Source organism: Lontra canadensis, unplaced genomic scaffold (assembly GCF_010015895.1).
Source record: "Lontra canadensis isolate GAN:19392208 unplaced genomic scaffold, GSC_riverotter_1.0 scaffold42, whole genome shotgun sequence".
Taxonomy (NCBI): domain Eukaryota; kingdom Metazoa; phylum Chordata; class Mammalia; order Carnivora; family Mustelidae; genus Lontra; species Lontra canadensis.
This window is the reverse complement of record NW_022631036.1, coordinates 15,524,326-15,544,841: the sequence shown is the minus strand read 5'-3', so window position 1 is coordinate 15,544,841 and position 20,516 is coordinate 15,524,326. Positions and strand designations below refer to the sequence as shown.

Below are 20,516 nucleotides of genomic sequence, written 5' to 3'. Positions count from 1 at the left end.
CATGTAGATGACCTTCATTATTATTCCAGAATGTTCATTTGTAACAGGCATACACATTGTTCTGTATGATGAAAAGCTGGTTAGTCCGTCTTTACCCTTCTGAGTTTATAAGCAACACCAAATAGACCTCCTGATATTGAGCACTAGTAGGAGGCAGTTCTGTAGAGGATATTAGTTTATCTCATTCAATTTAATTCTCATTCTATGATAAGGGTATTGTTAAGCCTAATTAAGAGATAAAGAACTGAGACTCATGGGGATTAGGTAAATTTCCTAAGATCACCTCCTCAGTAAATGACAGTGCTTGAATTCAAATCTACTTTTTTTTTTTTTTTTTAATGAGCAATGAACCAGCCCCACAAAATAGTTAATGCTTGAGACTGGAAGTAAGGAGGAAAATATTCTTATAAAATCTCTAAAAATTAGGAAGATGATGTCTTGTGTGGCGCTGAAATACTTAAGTGTCTGCAGTATAAGAGAGTTCTATATTAAGCCAAAGAAGTGGCTAATATAGTTTGATGAGAGGGAGTTATCTTCAAGATGGACAGCACTAGTGATTAGAAACATGTGGGTGACCAAGGGAGAAATGCCTAGCATGAGCCCAGTATAAGAGAAATTAGAATGCGTCTCTATTATAGTTTCGTAGGGCATAGAGAATCCTTTTCCTCTGGCTCAGATTCACTCTTCCAATTGCTTGCAGTTTCTGAAATGAATCCCAGTATCAAAAGGAAGTCTTTTACGACTGAGTGAAAATCAAGTTGTAAGTTCCCTCCACTTGCAAGTTTCAGAACGTGTAAGTCACCTGTTGCACCGTCTAACATAAGGAGAAGAGCCCTCACAGAGATATATAATATAGTTCATCAGTTACTTAAATCCATTCAATATTGGAATACTTATGGCCACATCATTTTTTTTAATCAACTATTTTAATATTCTACCTGATTGTGTGTCCACTCTATTTTTTAAAAAAAATTCTGGCTGAACTCCCCATATCGGAGTCAGCCCAGCAGTCCTAACCTCATCTGCGGCAACTTCACTGCAACCCCAGAGCTCTCCTCCAACACAGCCATTAGCGGTATTTTTCCAAAACAAAGATTTGATTATATAATTTAAGTGCTTTAGAAAAAAAACCAATGACTTTCTCTGAATCCTGTCCTTGCTCAATTTAGTGTGGTAGGTAACGTTTGCAATCTGGCCCCAACTTATCTTTGCAGCCCTGGCTCCTCTGCTTCCCACCATAGCCCCTCACCACAAGAAACCACAGACCAATGCCCCATTTATGGAGAATGTTATGTTGTGGTGTCTGTGTGACAAGAAACAGGGGCCAGAGGGGTTTAAAACCCATCCTCATCCTATAGCAACTGAGTGGCAGAGCCAGGGTTCAAACTTCAAACCATAGGCTTAATCCTGTAAATTACATTGTCTTCTGTCTTTTATAGGTTTTTGTGAATTTCATGTTAACCTTATGAAACAAAATTAATTTGGAGCATACTAAGTGCTATGCATAATCCATGCTGTCTTATGTCCTAATTGAGTATAAAACATAAGCCATTCACACTAAATTATTCTGTTGTTTCCGCAGAATTGATAGTTGCCATTAGTGTCACTAGTTTTCCTTCCCCGCAGACCCGTAGATAGTGATAATAGTGTCTTCCATTCATTTAGGGCTCACTGTGTGCCACGCATGGCACTAAGCATTTTACATACATAACAATATTTAATGATTGAAGCACTCTGGGATCACGGGTACGCTTGCCATTTTGTGATGAGGATACTGAGGCTAAAAGGCTAAGTAATTTGCTTAAGATTGAACAGCTACTAATACAACTGGAATTGAACTCAGGACTCTTTCTCAACGGCCTGTGCCCTTGACTACTATGCTGTGTCCTCTCCCTTTAAAGCACCTAGACTGAGCTCCTCAATTACCTGGGTCCCACCCTCCAGGCACCAGGTCAGACCCATGAAGTCTTGCCAGTCTTGTCTTCCCATCTAGCTGTGAAGCTGCTTTCTGTTTTCGTTCTCCTACTTTCCAGGGCACTGGAGGGCTTAAGATAGTAGCAACTATGGCTATGAGCAGGGGTTTATTTTCCTGTAGGGGAATGGCTTCAGGGGAAGGCAATGGGAGTGACCTAAGCCATGGGTCAAGTGGCTGAGGTGGGGAAGAAAAGGGTATATGATGCAAAGAAGACCTTTCTATTTCTCTCATTTTTTTCTGCACTAAGATTCCCAAATACCTAGAATTGAGCTCCTTATGGTCTTATCTTCCCTCCTCTGTGTTCAGGAAGAGTGGGTTCAGGAAGGTTGCAGCAATAAAAAATTCAAAAAGCTTTTTTGAATCCAAGGCTGATTATTTTAGTCATCAGTTAATTTACGTTCGTGTCAGGCATTGTTCTAGATACTAGATATATAGCTGTGAACAAGACAAAGAACCTGTCTTCCTGGGCTTTAGAGCTTTCTGGAGGACAGCAGACAATTAACATATAAACAGATACGTACATAATATGGTGACAGACAGTGGTAGAAGAGAAAGAATTTGAAGTAAAGGGGTAGAAATTGGTGAAGTGTATGGTGGCTGTAGGGCTGCTAATTTTTTTAGGATGGCCAGAGAAGACTTTTCTGGTATTTTTTGCATACAATCCCAAAGGAAGTGAAGGAAAAACTCAGGAGCATATCTGAAGAAAGAACACTCTGGCAGAACAAATAGCCTTGAGGTGACAACGTAACATCCTATTTGAGGAAAATAAGGAGACCAGTGTGTATGGAACAGAATGGATGAGGAAGAGTGTGGTGGGAGATGTGGCATAAAAACAACCAGGGCCCAGTCAGAGCTTTGGATTTTGTTCTAAATATGGTGGGAAATCATTTGAAGACTTTGAGCAGAAGAGTTGAAATGATCAGATTTGTATTCTAGTAGAATCCGTCTTTCTGCTGAATGAGGAATACATTATAGTGGGAGTAAAGGTAGACACAGAGCCAGAGAGAGGGCAGTGATAGAGAATCTAAGAAAACTCAAAACATTAGGCAATGTTTTGAAGGTAGAGCTGGTAAGAATTCCTAATACATTGAATACGGGGTCTTTAGCTTGACCCAGAATTTCTGGGTTTTTGTTGAGGCAGCTAGTTGAATGGAAGTGCCATTTACCATGATGAAGATTATGTTTAGGAGAGGAAATCAAGAATTTTGTTTTAGCCTTATGAGAGATGGTTGTTTCACGTCCAAGTTCTTGGGGCAGAATAGGCTTCTAGTAGATGCAGCTAATGTTGACGTTCTATTGGAATATGTCTACATGAAGGTAAGGAAGCAGAGAAAGAGAAGAAATAACGTTCCTTCTGAGTAACCCTTCTGATATTCAAGCGACTAAAAAGTAGGTCATCTGAGTTTATACTTACACATATTATGATTTCAGGGCAAGAAGTCTCCTTCAAAAAAACTTCCTGATTCATACTGTCTCAAAATTACTGAATTTAAATCAAAGTAATCACTGCCAGGATTAGAAAGAGTTAGCAGGGCGCGTGGGCGTCTCAGTCGGTTAAGCATCCGACTCTTGATCTCAGCTCAGGTCTTGATCTCGGGGTTGTGAATTCAAGCCCTGTGTTGGACTCCATGCACACACACAAGTAAGCTTAACACAATAGCTTGAGAGATGATTCAGTGTGAGTTTTTGTCAAATTTTAACAAAGCAGCTGGAGGTCCTGTGTGTTGAAAAAGGGGAAGAGATGTCACTGTCAAGAGAGACGGTACAGATAAAGTTTTCACAATCTTGCTAGGGACTGTCCTCTCTTATCATAATTTCTAAGTGAAAAAATGGAGAAAGAAGTGTTCAGATCTTGAGGGATTTACTTAAGTGTATACATAAGTGAAGAGTATCTACCTACATTCTTTGTCTCCCCTACCTTTTAGCCATTTTTCTACCTTCTAACCCTTAATCTTTTCCCCCAAAGTGTTTTTCAACTAGAAGACCTGTGGCATGATAAAGCATGCCCCTTCTTTTCTGAGGCCAGAGCTCAAACAGGTGGCTCTGGAGAAATCTACTGTTCCATCCAATTCCCATTTCATATTGCACTCTCATTGCTCCAACAGTGTCCTTGGAGTGGGATTCTACATCTAACACTGCAAAGGTCTTAAGGCCCCTTTCATTTTTTTTTTTTCTGATTATCAGAGTGATATATGCTAACTGCCAAAATTTTTAGTCAAGTTTTAAAAAACAGAAGACTAAAATTCCTATTAACTAGGGACAACTCCAACAACATTTTGGCATATTGCCTTGTTTTTTCCATAATTGAGCTCCTTATTGTACCTGCAATTTTGCATCCTGGTGATTTTGCTGACCATTATGGCACAAATTTGTCCATATCATTGTGTCTTTATGGCTCTCTACTCATCTTTGGTGTAGCTGCCCCAAGATTTACTCAAGGTAGTTTCTGATTTTTTATAATTATAAATAACATGTGATAAATAGTCTTGTGCATAAATCTTTGTCTTTCTTTTGACTGATTTACTAAAAAAGCAATTGGTGAATTAAAGAGTACACATATTTTTAAAAGCTTCCATTATATATCACCGCACTGATTTCCAGTAAGGTTTTATTAAATTATACTTGGGACAGGGGTTATCTGGAGAAGGAGAACCACTGGAACTTTTGGATTTGTTAGAAAATACTTGACAGCAATTTTTTTAAAAAATGCCTTTTATTTTGAACACACAGAGGAGAAATGGCTGTGTGTTGTTATATAGTAACCATTAGTTGCCTTGTGTCATAGTGATAACATAGTACTAACTCAATATTAGCTAAGTATTAACCTATGGGCTGCCCAGTGTTATAGAGTGTGGAGAATAGCCATTGAGTTTTTGCGGTGAAATTCAGGAAACTCTCCTTTGATGGAGTTGAGATGGGGACTGGATGTTGAGAGAACAGGGGCATGAGAGAGGAGAGGTCAGAGCAGGCATTCCTGGGAAGAGGGTAATGATGCCTGGGGGGAGCTGTAGGACCAGAGAATAGCAACACTCAGTCTGTCCTTCCTTACACAGGAATGAAGCAGAACTGGTTGATGACAGCACAGAAGGGAACCCTTTGGCAATTGGGGTGATATCCATGTCCTTCAGGTCAACCAGAGATTTTGGGGTGAATTTCTGTAAAGTGGTCATCAGAAGTAATAACAGCTCCAGGTGGGCCAAGCCCTCTCCTAGACAAGTTTGTTTTCCTGAAAATAACAGAGGATAGATACTCCTTGAACACTATGTTTCTGAACTATCACAGAAAGAATACACAGCAATTATTTGATGGGTGATTGAAGAGATGTACAGTGGAAGACAGGATGGCTGGAAGGATAGTGGGATGACACATTTACTGTCCATCTGATAACTAGCACTATTGAAAAAAATGTATTGACTATCAGGTCTATGCCAATCACTTCATTAAGTGTTCTTCCATTATACCTGATCTTTTGACTTTTTAAGTTTCCTTCATTTTATTTTTTTCTAGAAACAGACCCATGTTCTCAGTTGGTTGGAAGGGGAAGGACTGAGGGAAGGAGAGTCTTATATTTATGTTTCCCTTTCTCTGTCTGGCAGAAAGTTCAGTCAAAGAGATTTTTTCCTCATGCAATTTCAAAAGCAAATGTCACTCCCTCACTTTAAAACTTTAAATGACTTTCAAAAAAAAGTGTGGGTGGGGTCTGGTGCACCTGGACTGCTAAGTTGGTTAAGCCTCCGACTGTTGATTTCGACTGTTGATTTCAGCTCAGGTCATGATCTCCTGGTGGTGGGATTGAGCCCCTCCTCAGGCTCTGTGGGGAGTCCGCTTTAGGATTCTTTCTCTCCTCTCCCTCCCCCTCTGCCCTTCTCAGCGTGCTTTCTTCCTCTCAAATAAATAAATATTTTTTAAAACCTTTAAATTAGATTCTGTGCCTGTCCTATGCTATAAAGTCCAAAGTACATGACCTAGTCCTTTATATTCCTTTTGTAGTCTGATATGCCATAATTTTGCTGACTTCTTTCTGTGTGTGTATAAATTCTTTATTGTAAAATACATACAACAAAATGCCCATTTTAACAATTTTTAAGTTTGTTAATTCAGTGGCATTGACAGCATTCACAATGTTGTCCATCTATCACTTTTTTTTACCGCTATTAATAAACATTTTTTTTTATCACTCTAAAGTGAAATTCTGTAACCATGACACTCTAAGTTCCCATTTCCCCGACCCCTGATAACCAATAATCTCCTGTCTGTCTCTATGAGTTTGCCTATTCTAGGTGTTTCAATGTAAGTGAAATCTTTTAATATTTGTCTTTTCTTCTGGCTCATTTCACTTAGCATAAGGCTTTCAAGACTTACCTGTGTTGTATGGATCATCATTTCATTCCTTTTTTATGGCAGAATAAGATCCTGTCATTTGTATATACTCCATTTTGTTTATGCATCTATCTTTTGTTGGATACTGGGTTGTTTCCATCTTTGAGCTTTAGTGAATAATGCTACAGTGGACATTGGTGTATGAGTGTATGTTTCAGTCCCTGTTTTCAATTCTTTTGTGTATTACCTAGACACACAAATGCTGAGTCATATGGTTGCAATTCTTACAAAGTACTACATACACCTGAGGAAAAGCCTTCCCTGGAAAAGGGCTGTCTTAAAGTATTAAAATCTTACTTAAAATTTTTGATGCCACACAATATATCCAGGCCATCAGGAGAAAAAGGAAAAGAGAAGTTGAGAAGAAGTTGAGGAAGAAGTCATACATAAACTGATGTGTCGGAAATGATCAAATTTTGGGAAACTAAATTTATCAACACTATTCAAGGACTCAAATATTTTACAAAGTGATTCAGAATGTTAATTCTGATTATAAAGTATCAAGTTTATTTAATTTTGTATTATTTCATGCTTTGTAATGGGAAGCACCATAAGGAAGGTGTTTTTCAAATTAGTAAGTTATGAAATCAATCTTTTTGCTATCATTTTAAAAAAGAAAATTTAATTGCACAGAAAATGCAAGAATGTATTATACCTAGTTAAACTAAATATTATTTTGTGACATTTTTGCTTCAGTTCCATATGTGTACCATAAAATATATTTCTTACTATGGGATGTAAACACCCTCCCCCCCAAAAATACTTTGGAACCACTGGTGTGGCAGAAAGCATCTGGGCTTTGGAATTAGCCAGAACTCAGTTTGAGTCTGAGCTCTGGGTGACTTTTGCAAGTTATTTATCTAATTTCTTTGGCTCAATCTCCTCATCAAAAAAAGGGAGTGTAATAGTATCTCTTTTGTCTCGTGTGTACATGTGAAAAGATTAGAGATTACTTAAGTAGAATGCCTAAAATTTTGTTAATGATTAACAAATATATAATTACCTCCAGGTCTTCCCCCAAATAATGCAGTCCCTGTAAAAACACTTCATTCGCTTTAGAAGGATATTGACGACTACATCTGTTATAGTCTACTTTAAAAACACCTTACTAAGTCTTTGTCTCCAATTTGGTCTAGTAAGGAGATTTGAGTTCTTTCCCCTTCCTATTCTCACATTGTATTATGGACTTTTGGCACTTTATTATACCTCTGTCAAATTTTTAAATTATTTCATAGTTCAGCTAGTATTACAAAATTTCAAATCTCTTCTAGTGCTTAAACAGTGCTGGTCACATTACAGAGTGCTGGATGAAAATCTATTAAATCTGGCCCCGTGCACACATTTTTCAAAGTATTCCTTGTATAAGGGGAAGCAGATGTAATCCTGATTCTGCTAGTATTTCTCACCCAATCTACTCCATGCTAAACAGGTCAGTTAGGCACTAAGTCATGTCTCTGGGTAGTACAAGTGGAAGGTGTGAACAGAGAAACCACTTTATATGAGGACAGTCGAAAATTAGATCCCACTTTCCCCTCCCCATTCCTTTCCCACCAGGGAGGGGACGTTTATAAGCCCTGAGGACCAGGGTCCAGAAGCCGCCTGGCGTCCTGAGCTCCAGAGGCTTGCCAGCACGCACGATCTCCCGCACTGAGAGCCCTTCTTCCCAGATGAATTCTCATAGTATCACAGACGCGCGCAGTGTCGATCGATACTGGATGGCAGACGTGCTCCCACCGTCAAGTGTAGGCACAGGGCGGTGGATTTAGCCGCCCTGCCGCTCGGTCGCAGCTTCTTATCAGCTCAATAAGGGCAGAGCACGTTAACCCGTTCCCCTGCGGACATCCACCCCGTTGCCTCCTGGCACGCGCCGCCCGCGGTCCCTTCCTCTCGACTTCCTCCCTCTCGGCTTCCATCAGAGTCCCTCGCGTCTGGGCAGCAGGGTCCCGGCCCACAAGGAGAGCGCCCATCGGTTGCCTCTCCGCCTGGCTCACTGGACACTCCCTCCCTGGAGGCAGCTGTGGCGGTGAGTGCCGAGCTTAATCACACTCTGGAATCTTACCTTTTTGTATCTTCGTTCCCCGGGTGGGCGGCGGGGGAGGCGGCCTGGGCAGCCTCTAAGCCAGTTGCTGAGGCAGGCCGCTGCGAGGTGGGGTGGGGGCGCGGGCGGCCACCAGCCTCTCGGACCCCTGCTAGCCCAGACAGGCGAAAACCCCGCCCCTGGCGCCCGCTCCCACTCCTGATTGGCCGGTCCTGCCTGAAGGCGACCGGTGGTCCCCCGGCCAGAGTCTCAGCTATAAAGGCAGCCCACGCATGACGGCTGTGGCGAAGCTGGGGTAGCTGCGGTGCTCTCCAGCTTTCAGCCCCCACGGCGCCCCCTTTACTCTTTGCCCCCTGAGCTCTCCTGACTCCACCATGCCGAGGGGCTTCCTGGTAAAGCGAACTAAACGGACAGGCGGCTCATATCGAGTGCGCCTAGCTGAGCGGGGCTTCCCCAGGCTGGGGCCCCAGGGGGCGCCGCCCTTCCCCGAGGAGGCTTCCAGTGCCCCCCAGCCCAGTACGGAGCAGGTGGCACCCCCCACCTTGGAGGAGGCAGCGGCGGCCCGTGAACTGTCGGGGTTGTCCTGTCGGGCGGCTAGGGTGAGCCCGGGGGAGGGCAGGCAGGAAGGTGCTGCGGAGTGGGGGGCGGATGGTAGGGAGGGTCCCGGGCCGAGCCCCAGCCCCACGAAGCCGGCGGGCGCGGAGCTGCGCCGGGCATTCCTGGAGCGCTGCCTCAGCTCACCCGTCTCTGCAGAGTCCTTCCCTGGGGGTGCCGCCGCCGTGGCTGCTTTCTCCTGCTCCGCGGCGCCAGCAGCTGCACCGACCTCGGGGGAGCAGTTCCTGCTGCCGCTCCGGGCACCGTTCCCAGAGCCAGAGTTCCACCCAGACCCTGCGCCCCTCTCGGCCACCCTGCATGGCCTGAAGCGGGCCGCTGGCAATGAGCGCCGTGCCAAGGCACCTCCGGGCTGCACGTCTGGACCTGCGGCCGCCGGAGTCAAGAAGCCAAAGGCGATGAGGAAGTTGAACTTCACCGATGAAGTGACCACGTCCCCAGTCCTGGGCCTGAAGATTAAGGAGGAGGAGCCCGGAGCACCATCCCGGGGTCTGGGGGGCAGCCGCACGCCACTGGGGGAGTTTATCTGCCAGCTATGCAAGGAGCAGTACGCGGACCCTTTCGCTCTGGCTCAGCACCGCTGCTCCCGCATCGTACGCGTCGAGTACCGCTGCCCTGAGTGCGACAAGGTCTTCAGCTGCCCTGCGAACCTCGCCTCCCATCGTCGCTGGCACAAACCGCGTCCCGCAGCGGCAAATGCAGCCACAGTGTCTTCAGCCGACGGGAAGCCGCCTCCTTCGTCTTCCTCGACCTCCCCAGACTCCGGGGCTGTTGCATCTTTCTTGGCGGAGGGGAAGGAGAACAGCCGGGTAGAGCGAGGGGCCGATCAGCACCTGCAGGCGAGGGACAGCTCCAGGGCGGAGCAGCACCAGGACAGCGCCCCACACCAGGGCCTCCCCGTGCTGTCACACCCTGAGCCACCGCTGCCTCAGGTCCCCTATACGGAGGGGGTGTTGGGGCGCCGGATGCCTGGGCCAGGTAGTGCTAGTGGTGTTGGGGGACCCGAGATCTTCATGTGTCCGTATTGCCACAAAAAGTTCCGTCGCCAAGCCTATCTGCGCAAGCACCTAGGCACTCACGAGGCAGGCTCCGCTCGTGCGCTTGCCCCGGGCTTTGGCTCCGAACACTGTGCCCCACTCGCCTTCGCTTGCCCACTGTGCGGGGCGCACTTCCCGTCCGCAGATATCAGGGACAAACACCGGCTGTGGCACGCGGTCCGCGAGGAGCTGCTCCTGCCTGCTCTGGCCGGGGCCCCCGCTGAAGCACCGAGCCCAGGCGGAGAATCCGACGGGAGTGCTCAGCAAATTTTCTCGTGCAAGCACTGCCCGTCCACTTTTTTTAGCTCCCCAGGGCTGACCCGGCACATAAATAAGTGCCACCCCTCAGAAAGTCGGCAGGTACTGCTGCTGCAGATGCCGTTGAGGCCTGGCTGTTGAGGAAGGAGATGAGGAAGATTGTGCGGTTGGCCTTGGAGGAAACAGATAATGGGAATTTCTGTGGGGATTTCTTGAATTTGCAATTTACCCTCTTTCCTGCCTCTATTTTTCTCTCTTAAAACTCCCAGTAGTCCATGTTCCGCCAGAGAAGCGGACAGCGAAATGTAAAGTCCCTCTCTAGAGCAGGTATGTATATGGTATAAACATTCGCGGTAAAGGACCGTCACTTTAAAGCCTTCTTGCTTTCCCCACGAAAATAGGATTTCCCCCCTCACTCTGGAGACCCTAATGAATCCTATATGACTTGTAATTCCTATGGAAAGTCGTAGTGAATGCGTGCATGTTTCAATATCTACAAAGGATTCTAGCTACCAAAAATGGTAGTCCTTAATGTTTTTTTTCCTCTTGCCATCGCAGGCGCCTATGTAGTTTCTGTCTCAATAGGGTCAGATATCTTGCATTGTATATTCTGTGAATTGAAAGTTATGTGATTGGTGCCAAACTTAACGGGGCGGGGGGGGGGTCACTTAAGACCCATGCCTGTGGGCAGGAAATGTAAGAGGATGTTTGCGCTTTTGGGGGACGTGGCTATCTCCCTGTAAACGTTCCTTTTCTCAAGTATTAGTCCATTCTTAAGTTAGTGTTTGGAGGTGGGGAGGGTGCCACTTTACTTGGAGGGAGTTGGGACACCCCCAAAATTCTCACCTTTAGCTTTCTTGGTGTGTTTTCAGGAAGAGATACTTTAAAACTTTAAATAACAGCTTTTTGGAAACACAACTTATTTCCAGAAGTTTGACTGTTTTAATAGGGTTTCATCCAAATTGTTTAATCCTTCCGTTGTAAATCTCACGCAGTGTTATTTATGAAACTATGTTCAGTTTAAGGAAGATGTTAATATCTATAATCCACTATGGAATTGAATGGTAATTCATTCAATATTCATTTTTCAGCAGCAACCTGTTTTTGAATTTTTGTAAACCATATTCAGTGTACACTCTGTACCCATGCTCTAATAGCCAGAGTTTGGGACACTGGCTGAGTATTGCTTGACAGATAGCCCATACTTGTAAGATGCTTACCACCAAATAAATGTACATAGCTGGTGCTTTTTGTGTTCTGTGTGTGTCCTGAGAATTTCATTGAACACAGCCTATTTTTCAAAGTCACATTTCTTATCTCCCCAAAGCCAGTATCCTACTTTAGGATCTTAGTGACCCATTTAGACAGAATACAGACAGGAAAAATTATATTTTGTCCATGAATGTAATGGTGCAGAAATGCAATGGAAAAATTTCCCTTGAAGTATGGCTTGCACAGACTGAGCTCCAAAAGGCTTTAAATCTAAAGACACTTTACTACCTAAAAATGTCAACAGAAAATATAAATATTTTTTCTGGGGGAAAAAATAAGCAGTTTTATCTAAAGATGAAAAAAATCACGTTAACCATGCAAATTAACTTCACTATTTCCAAGTTGGTGTTTTTACTCAATTTTACAGATCATCAATCCATTAGCTGTTCATTTTTAAAAAATGAAAGCACCATAGAAATGTGTAAATAGTTACTTTGATTTTCCTTTCTGAATTCTTCACCTTGGTTGTGGGAAACTGTATTGTTTAACCTTGTTCTCAGGGACTCTGTTTATTTTCTCCATAAGCATTCATAGATTTTATTTTCTACAGTTTCATAGCAATCTATTTTTATTTTTAAGAAAACAAAAACTTAAGTGCACAGAACTCTAGAAGGTGGTTTTAGAAACTGTCTGCAAAAGGTCTCCCCCCTCAAAGTGCATTATAAGAGAAACTGAAAATTTAAAAGTCAAAGCAGCATGAGTCTAAGATTAATTGATGCTTTAACCAAGTGCACTGGTAAACATTCCGGCTAGCCGTTATGAAGGTAAAATTGCCTGCATTTTCAGTGACTATGGTAAAATCTCTGAGAAGTTGGGGTGTATCCTAACAAGGGAATTCAAATTCCTTTTTCATGATTTGCTAAGATAACCTAGGTTTATGCTTATATATCTCTCCACTAATCATATAGTTCCGCTTATTAAGCCTGAAAACATATTAAAGACAAATAGACAAGAGAAATATAAATGTCATGGATGTAAGTGATAAGAATATTTTTATTGTATTATTAAATACCATATCTTTTTCTTTCACTGTTACAAATTTGTAGATACTACATGAATGATGATACATAATTTATATTTTATAGTTTGCCCGTATGATGTATTTACACATGCAGTTAGTACTGATGTCATGCTACATTTCCTTAGGAGAAGTCCGTTCAAAACAAAATATGAACAAAATGTGAGCAGCTTATTTACTGTAGGAAAATATTCCTAGAGGGTGGAATGAATACCAACCTGCACCAGCAAGTTCAGTATTAATAACATTAGATTTAATTTAGACTCCTGGGTCATGTTCCCTTTTCTTTTAAAATACACATAATTTAAGCAACACATTTGTATCAGAAAAGTTTTTTCTTTCTTTTTTTTCTTCCTCTCCATCCCCCTCAATTACCCTCTTTTTGGTACTCAGTTAAGAACACAGATAAACCAGGATCCAGCAGCCAATATACAGGGCCACAATCTCAAAACAAAAATGGCATTTAACAGTGATACCATTTAAAAAGCAAAACCTTAGAAAAATATTTGGAAGCTAAACACAAATCAAAGGTCAGCACAGTGATTTTTCTGGATATGAGATATATCATGGCATCATCTGCACAGCCAAGAAATGAGGCATTGCTTTGGGAAGAAAAAGTTAATGCTAAAATTATGTCAGTTGGAATTTGAGATGCTAAAAGACCATTTATTTTAAGTGTTTTAATTTCATAACATAAATAATCCATAATACCCTATTATTAAGATTTGCAACTTTTGTTGTAACTTTACAAATGCTTAAATTTAAAAATTTACATTTGTAAAAAAAATTATATATTTACTGAGCCATAAAGTTGCAATGGGGCACAATAAATAAAATAATGAGACTATCTGTCCAATTATAGTTTGGCTCAAAGTTAATCATGAAATTAAAAGTAAAACTGCTTAGACATAATTATCCAGGAAGGTAAAGGGTGTGGAATAAAACTCCCCCACCCCGCCAAATATGGCAGCTTAGAGTGTGTGTGTGTGGGGGAAAGAACTGAATAAACAACCCAAATCTAAAATATTAAGTTACAAATTATTTAAATCCAGTGTTTTCTAAAATAAATGTTCAGGAAGAAACATGCATGTTATGGCATACACGAAGCCCTGAAAGGGTTAACACTATGTTCATGCTAAGGTGGTTACTGCTGATTACACTGCTAGGCTGCTTGTCTCCTTAGGATTTATTGGCTGAACCAGAGGATCGACGCAGCTTCATGGACATGCGGCTTTTGCTAGATCGAGGAGACATTGGAGAGGCCAGGTCAGCCCCGTCTACCTGCGTTGCTGTGGGAGTTTCACTGGATAGAATCTCTGGGTAGGAGCCTGTGGGAACAGCAAGAGCATTAGTCCAAGTCGTCCGGCGTCTCATCTCGTAAGAAAGAATCTCTCTGCTACTGATTTGTAGCATGGGTCCCAACCCTTAATGAAGTCTTTTCAGGGGAAAAAGTAAAAGCAAAACTTGCCTATTAGAACAGCCTACTAACATTTTATTTAAACCCCAGTAATCTGGTGGCTCAGGTAATCATATTAGCAAGAAAGCACCAATCATTATTTCCAGAGCCAGAACTAATCAGAGAGCTCCTCAGAAAAAAGCAATGGGAAGCAAAATCTTTGGGCCAGACAGAACAGGGATCCAAAGCATCATTAACATGCAGGGAAGGGCTTAAGAAGCAGGCGAGAAGGACCAATTCCTGTCTCTGGGGTACAGGGTATAACCAAAGAAAGGGCCTTTACTGCTCAAACTTGAAATTAATAGTACCAAATGGTTCCAAAAAGGAATTCAACACTATGCTGGGTATTTAAATACACTTTTAGAAAGGAGCAAAATAAACTCCTGGGAGAAGGGCTAGCACAAGAACTCTTATCTGAAATTTAAATAAAAAAAAAAAAAGACAAATTGACCCCTCAAAATGTCTCCATTTAAGAGATAAGCAATGCTTTTGTTTTCCTTAACTTAAATTTTTGTAGTTACTCTACCTAGTCACAGCAAGTAGGTAACCAGTAGAATAAAGATACAAAAATTTAGAAGCAAACACAAATTCAAATTGGAAAATTTTGTGTGTCATTTACGAAATAGTTCTTTACCTCTGCACTTTCTTTTCTTTCTTTTTTAAAAGATTTTATTTATTTATTTGACAGAGCTCACAAGTAGGCAGAGAAGCAAGGCAGAGAAGCAGGCAGAGAGAGAGGAGGAAGCAGGCTCCCCGATGAGCAGAGAGCTGCTCAATCCCAGGACCTTGGGATCATGACCTGAGCCAAAGGCAGAGGCTTTAACCCACTGAGCCACCCAGGCGTCCCTGCACTTTATTTCTATGAATTATGATTCTCTTACAGTAATGCTACAAAACTTGGCACCTGGTAGGCTCCCAAATACATAGTATAAAAAATTACATTAAAAATAAAAGCCCTTCAAAAAAAAAAAAAAAACCATAATCTGCAAACATACAATTTTTAAAATTCTGTGTATTTTAAGGCACTTTAAACCAGATTTTCTGGGCCTTACGTATGTGAACATTTTCTTTATGTCATAAACACACACATCACACAGGTTTCAGGCTTATTACGTATCTCCTCACTCTGCAGGAAAACTTTTGGCATGTTTGTTAGCCAATGTAGCACCTCACAGAAATTTCAAGCATGGAAATAATCATACTAACACTTCCATTTAATGAGACATATGTGCCTAAATTGAAGTTATAGCTACTGAACAATCAAAACTGTTCAATAAGGGGTACTGATCTTATAGACATATATTACTAAGAATCTATCTTGGTAGAACCCTTCAAACTGTTTTTAAGGTGAAATGATATAATCATACTTAAGAACAAACATAGGGAAGAAGTATTTTCTCACTACTTGGAATCCACGTTAATTGTCTTTCTTTTCAAAGTAATTTCTCCAATATTCTTTCTTTTCTAACTGAAATGAGGTTGGCCTTCAAAATACAAGGAGAAGGAAATATATTTCTGTTCACCTTTACTCTTCCTGAAGATCTGAATTGGTTCATACTGGACCCATACTGGAAAACCTAGAGGAGAATATGAATCCATGGCCCTTTTTAGGGAAGCACTGCGGATGGATGGCAGAAGGAAGGTGAAGAGCGGTAGCTCATGCTTTTCTGATATGCATATTATTCCCGGCCAATCATGAGAGGCCTTCCCATGGCTGTTTACCTTGAGATGGCCAATGTTTTCTAGCGGAGGTTTTGGGAGGAAGAGAACTATCACTGCATTTCTTTCTTTGTTGTGAATGAAGAAATGGAGTAGCGAGCAGAAGTGAGAAAACAAAAGAGAAGACAGGTAACAGATATGAGAGACACAGTGCAGAATTGTACAGGTGTTAACCAAGGAGCAGAGAAAAGAGTAATTAAGTTTTTATTATGAAATTGGGCATGCAATGCACTAGGGTGATGGTGTTTCACAGTGGACAATGCTTTGTAAATTCAAATGTTATACTTACCAACTAACAAGTTCAAATAGGAAAAAAAAAGAAAAGAAAAAAAGTCTATGAGAGATTCTATAAACATCTATCTTTTAAAGTGTTCATTGTACTGGGGGGCAGGTTATCCTAATCACTAAATCATAAAATCTCCAGAGCTGTACTGTCCAAGACAGTAAGCACAGCCACATTAAAATTAATTAAAAATTAACATTAAGTAAAAATTAAAATGTGGGTCCTTGGTGTACTAGCCACATTTTAAGTGTTGGGCAGCCACATGTGGTTAGAGCCAACCAAAATGGACCGTGCAGCTGTAGCACATTTCCATCATCATAGAAAGTTTTACTGGAGAATATTGCTTTAGAGGATGCCAAAATCATAGAATATTTTCTTCAAAAATAGCAATTTCTCCATGCCTCCCTTACTGCCTGCAGTGTGAAATCCCCCTTTAATAAACTGCGAGTCAAATCAGGCTTTTTAGTGTGTGTGGTATACAGCTTATCAGTACCTCCTCATGTTTTGGCAAATGATATTTGTGGTATATACTCAGCATATTCAACTCCATACTTTACAGAGGACAGATCTCAGTTTTAGATGTAAAAGAATACAGTGATACCTACCCTTCTTCATTTCCCTATTCTGCCCAAGTATTGATTTCTATCACATGAGTCATAAAGAATGTTGCTTTATTTAATCACTTCAATTATTAATATATCCTCAAGTGGCAAGTATCTGTGGGCTCCTACATCTGTTCATACTGTATCTCTAACATTCTTATAGTAGTCAGTACACAGTTTATCTTGATGGTGTAATTGATTCATATATTGTGCACTGGTTACAATGAAATATTACAAGTAACATGCTGAATATAACTTTGGGAGTCTATACAGATTATAAAAGGGAACTTAGTGGATTGTTCTTTATTGTGGCTTTGTTTGTACTGCTTGCTGACAGGTATGACTGGCTTAAAACTACTGAAGTTATTGGGTAAATAATAGCCTTTAAAAAAATATTGTGACTTTGAAAGTAGTTCCAGTGAATATTGAATTAAGAGGCACTGTGATGTGTTAGGAGGAACATGGGCATGGGTTAAACAGGCCCAGGTTAAATGCCAAATCTGGCATGTTACTAGCTATTGGATCTTGGGCAAACTGATCCAAGAGGTTTTTCATTTTGTTTTGTTTTTGTAAAATGGAGACAGTAGTAGTATTTTTCAAAGTTGTGAGGGATGAATGACTATATATGCAAAGATTCTGGCACATAGCAGGTACACAGTAAGTGTAGCTATATAATAAGCTACCAAACAGATAAGAGTAAAATTTAATAGACTTTGGATCAAAACAGATAAGGACTAGACGGGACAGAAGTTAGAAATATTTTTGAAGAAAATGACCACTTACAAAATATAACCACTGAAATGTGGAAAACACAATATACTGTTTAGTTTTGAGGAAGTTAAAAGAATTTATCCACTCTTATGCTGATATTCCTACAAAATATAACCTTACTTATTAAAATTTATAGACTACCCCAGTAATCTTACTGCTTTAATATTGTTAAAGTAGTTGATTAGTGATTAAGATTAGCATGTATGCACCACTACTGATGTCATAAAGGAAACAATATATGATTTATTTTTTTTAAGTAATTCCTATGCCCAACATGGGGCTTGAACTATGACCCTGAGATCAAGAATCACATGCCCTACTGATTGAACCAGCCAGGTACCCCTAAAATTAAACAGTACAGGAATATAGGCAAACAAAGTGGTTTAATTTTGAAAATATTCAAAAACTGCCATTATGGCAGACTTAGAACATATTAGTCTAGAGCTTGTCATATTTTATCTCCTTACAAATAGAGAAACTGGGTTTTGTGGATAATAAATGAAAGAATTAGGATTTAAATCCAGATCAGTCTAACTCCAAAGCCCATACCTCTCCCATGGCAACCTTAGCTATTTAAAAAAAACAAAAAACAAAAAAAAAAACAAAAAAAAAAAAAAGATTTTTTTTTCCAGTGGGTAGAAAAGTAGAGTTTTAAAAATAAGCTTCAGCAATTTCTAACTTGTAAATATGACAGGTTGTAGGGAAATTTCTCTCTCTCAACAGCAAGAAGGGACTGAAAATATTTAGATTACATGGGTAGGTACATAAGTAATAGTAAATATAATACCCTGACTCTGAAGTCAGTCTTGGCTTTACCAAGAATCAGGTGACTCTGGGTAAGCTTTTCCCCCACCGTCCCATAGAACTGCATGAAGATTAAATGAGAGAATGTATGTATAGTACTTAGCACAGTGCCTAGCACTCAGTAATTGTTCAATTATTCTTTTATTATTTTCATTATAAAAATTTTACATCTGAAGGATGTTCTATGTGGAAACTGAACCTAGTAATTATTGTCACAAAAGGTTAATGGAACTTTAAGACTGATATTATTTGCCTCTCAGACAACACATAATAAGCCAAATTTTCAAGTTCAAAATGCTGAAAACAGGATACAATTTGGCTGCTTCTAATTTCAGGCTAGCCTAGTGATGCATAAATATGATCAGGAATCTGTTTTAAAAACAAAGCAAACAAACATATAGCTTCTGTTACATGTTGAAGGAAACTGATTATTGGCAACTTACAAATAATATTTAGGGTATACTTAAATAACTATCTTCTGAGGGGCTACATTGTGTTCTTTCAGATCATTTCAAAGCCTGGGAAGGGGAAGAAAGTTTAAAATAACTTTTAAAGAGGGACACCAATTTTATAAGGTTATCTAAACTAATGGTTAAATTTTGATGATTTGAAGATCCAAAGAGATAGATCTGACCATCATAATACTATCCCATCTGCATGTGGCAATACAGATTTTGTGAATTAAGTGCAAAACTGAAATTAGTATGAAGATTAGATGCTACTCTAGGTCTTCATCTCACTTTATCTAGATTATCTCTTATTTTCATGGCAAAGAAATATTTGAATCTAACTACTAATTTTCATTAAATAGGAACCTGTATGTAACCTAAAGGAACCTAAATTGGTCTGTATGTAGAAATACACATATATTTATGTGTGTATGTATATATAGATGCATAATAGAGGAAAAACACCAACCAACTCTCTAATATTTAGAGTGCTAAAATTTCTAACTTAATTTGTAGAAAAACAATAAATCCAAAGGGAGGTATTCACTCAATTAAAATAACAATACTAGAGGTAATTCTAGATATACTACACCATAAGCATTCAAAATATTTGTGGCTGATCACAGTAAAAAAGACATTAATACTGGAAGAAATCATAGGTCTATTTTTGATGTTGACATAGAGGAAGACAATTTTTAATATTTACTGTATCTTCAGCAAAACATTATCCTGTGTCTTGTTGCTGGCATTCTAGAATTTTATTAAAACAAACAAACAAACAAAAAAGACTTGAATGTGATGTTGGGGAAGAATATCTAAATTTTGAACTGGTTACCAGTGTACTCTGGTGAAAGAAAGGAGTAATTTCACTTTAAAGTTTAGAGTCAGAAGAGAGATGTTGATAAATATAAAAAAGTTTAAAAAGGAGGTCAACTGTAAAACTTTTGATATTTTCCACACACATGCCTGACAAAGATAAAGGGATTTTTTTCCTGTAATTTTTTTTTTAAATAAAGGACAAGAAAAATCTAATAATGGTTTAATGTAGTTACAGGAGATCAACAAAGTGTGACATCACAATATCTCCTTCAATGACCTTAGGGATAAAAATAATTTCCCTTAAGTATCAGTCTACTGTCACAGAGTCCATTTTGAGAAAATACAGTTATGAAATTTATGGATCAACTATGATACACCAAAAATATTTTTCATACTTATTTAAATAATACTAAAAATTATCCAGAATAATCTTCTCTAGGTTTTCAATTCAAACAGCTGGTACATTAGTGTTAACCAGAAAGCAGGTTTTAGATCATCTTGAACCAAGTTAAGTAAACTTAAAAAAAGAAAAAAAAAAAAAAGGTATTTTTCCACACTATGCTACAGAATGGAACTATATAATAGGACTGGCTAGAAAGAATATATTTATTGTATGATCATACTGGCATTTCTTTAAAACTTAATTTCAAATTATTGCATTTGTTATCATTTAGCATATCATTATGCACATGGAATATGCACAGGAGAATCGAATGTTGATTATCAACTGCAACTATGAATGCATTTCTTCAATGTGACAACTAAATTTTATTATTATGCTAAAAAAGTAAAAGTGAACCTAAAAAACTTCACACTATTATGTAATTTTTGCAAACCATAAGTCAGGTCCCTACTGCTATTATGTGCTTATTTCACTTCTTTCTCCCACTTCGACTTATAACTTTAAAGGGAGTTCTATGTGTATGAAGTGGTTTGTGATAGGATAATCAAAATCTGAGATGACCAGAAGAAAAAGATAATCATTCTTCAGATGTCATAATGTTTTTACTCCTACAGAAGGAG

At 39.9% G+C, this 20,516-nt stretch overlaps 2 protein-coding genes across 15 annotated transcripts in view; one reads left to right on the top strand and one right to left on the bottom strand.

Annotated features, from left to right (window-relative positions):
• The first annotated feature begins 8,623 nt into the window (after positions 1-8,623).
• INSM2 (INSM transcriptional repressor 2) lies at positions 8,624-10,932 on the top strand. The gene has a single exon (XM_032871310.1). It carries the CDS (start codon positions 8,768-8,770, stop codon positions 10,439-10,441), a length of 1,674 nt encoding a protein of 557 aa, XP_032727201.1. The 5' UTR covers positions 8,624-8,767; the 3' UTR covers positions 10,442-10,932.
• Positions 10,933-12,538: 1,606 nt separating this feature from the next.
• RALGAPA1 (Ral GTPase activating protein catalytic subunit alpha 1) overlaps positions 12,539-20,516 on the bottom strand; it is a 252,205-nt gene continuing 244,227 nt past the window's right edge. For 5 of the 14 annotated variants that reach the window (XM_032871259.1, XM_032871265.1, XM_032871268.1 and 2 more), the window contains 3 exons: positions 19,144-19,146; positions 15,570-15,623; positions 12,539-13,918 (listed from right to left, as the gene is read on the bottom strand). In XM_032871259.1, the coding sequence (XP_032727150.1) occupies positions 13,770-13,918; positions 15,570-15,623; positions 19,144-19,146 (206 nt within the window). In that variant the 3' untranslated portion in view covers positions 12,539-13,769. Of the gene's footprint in view, positions 13,919-15,569; positions 15,624-15,768; positions 15,834-19,143; positions 19,147-20,516 lie in introns of all 14 variants that reach the window. The other 9 variants (XM_032871261.1, XM_032871270.1, XM_032871272.1 and 6 more) reach the window with 6 other exon arrangements.

Bases quoted from the DNA above. Each gene is read 5' to 3' on its own strand.
- INSM2 (XM_032871310.1), top strand. From the start codon at position 8,768: ATGCCGAGGGGCTTCCTGGTAAAGCGAACTAAACGGACAGGCGGCTCA.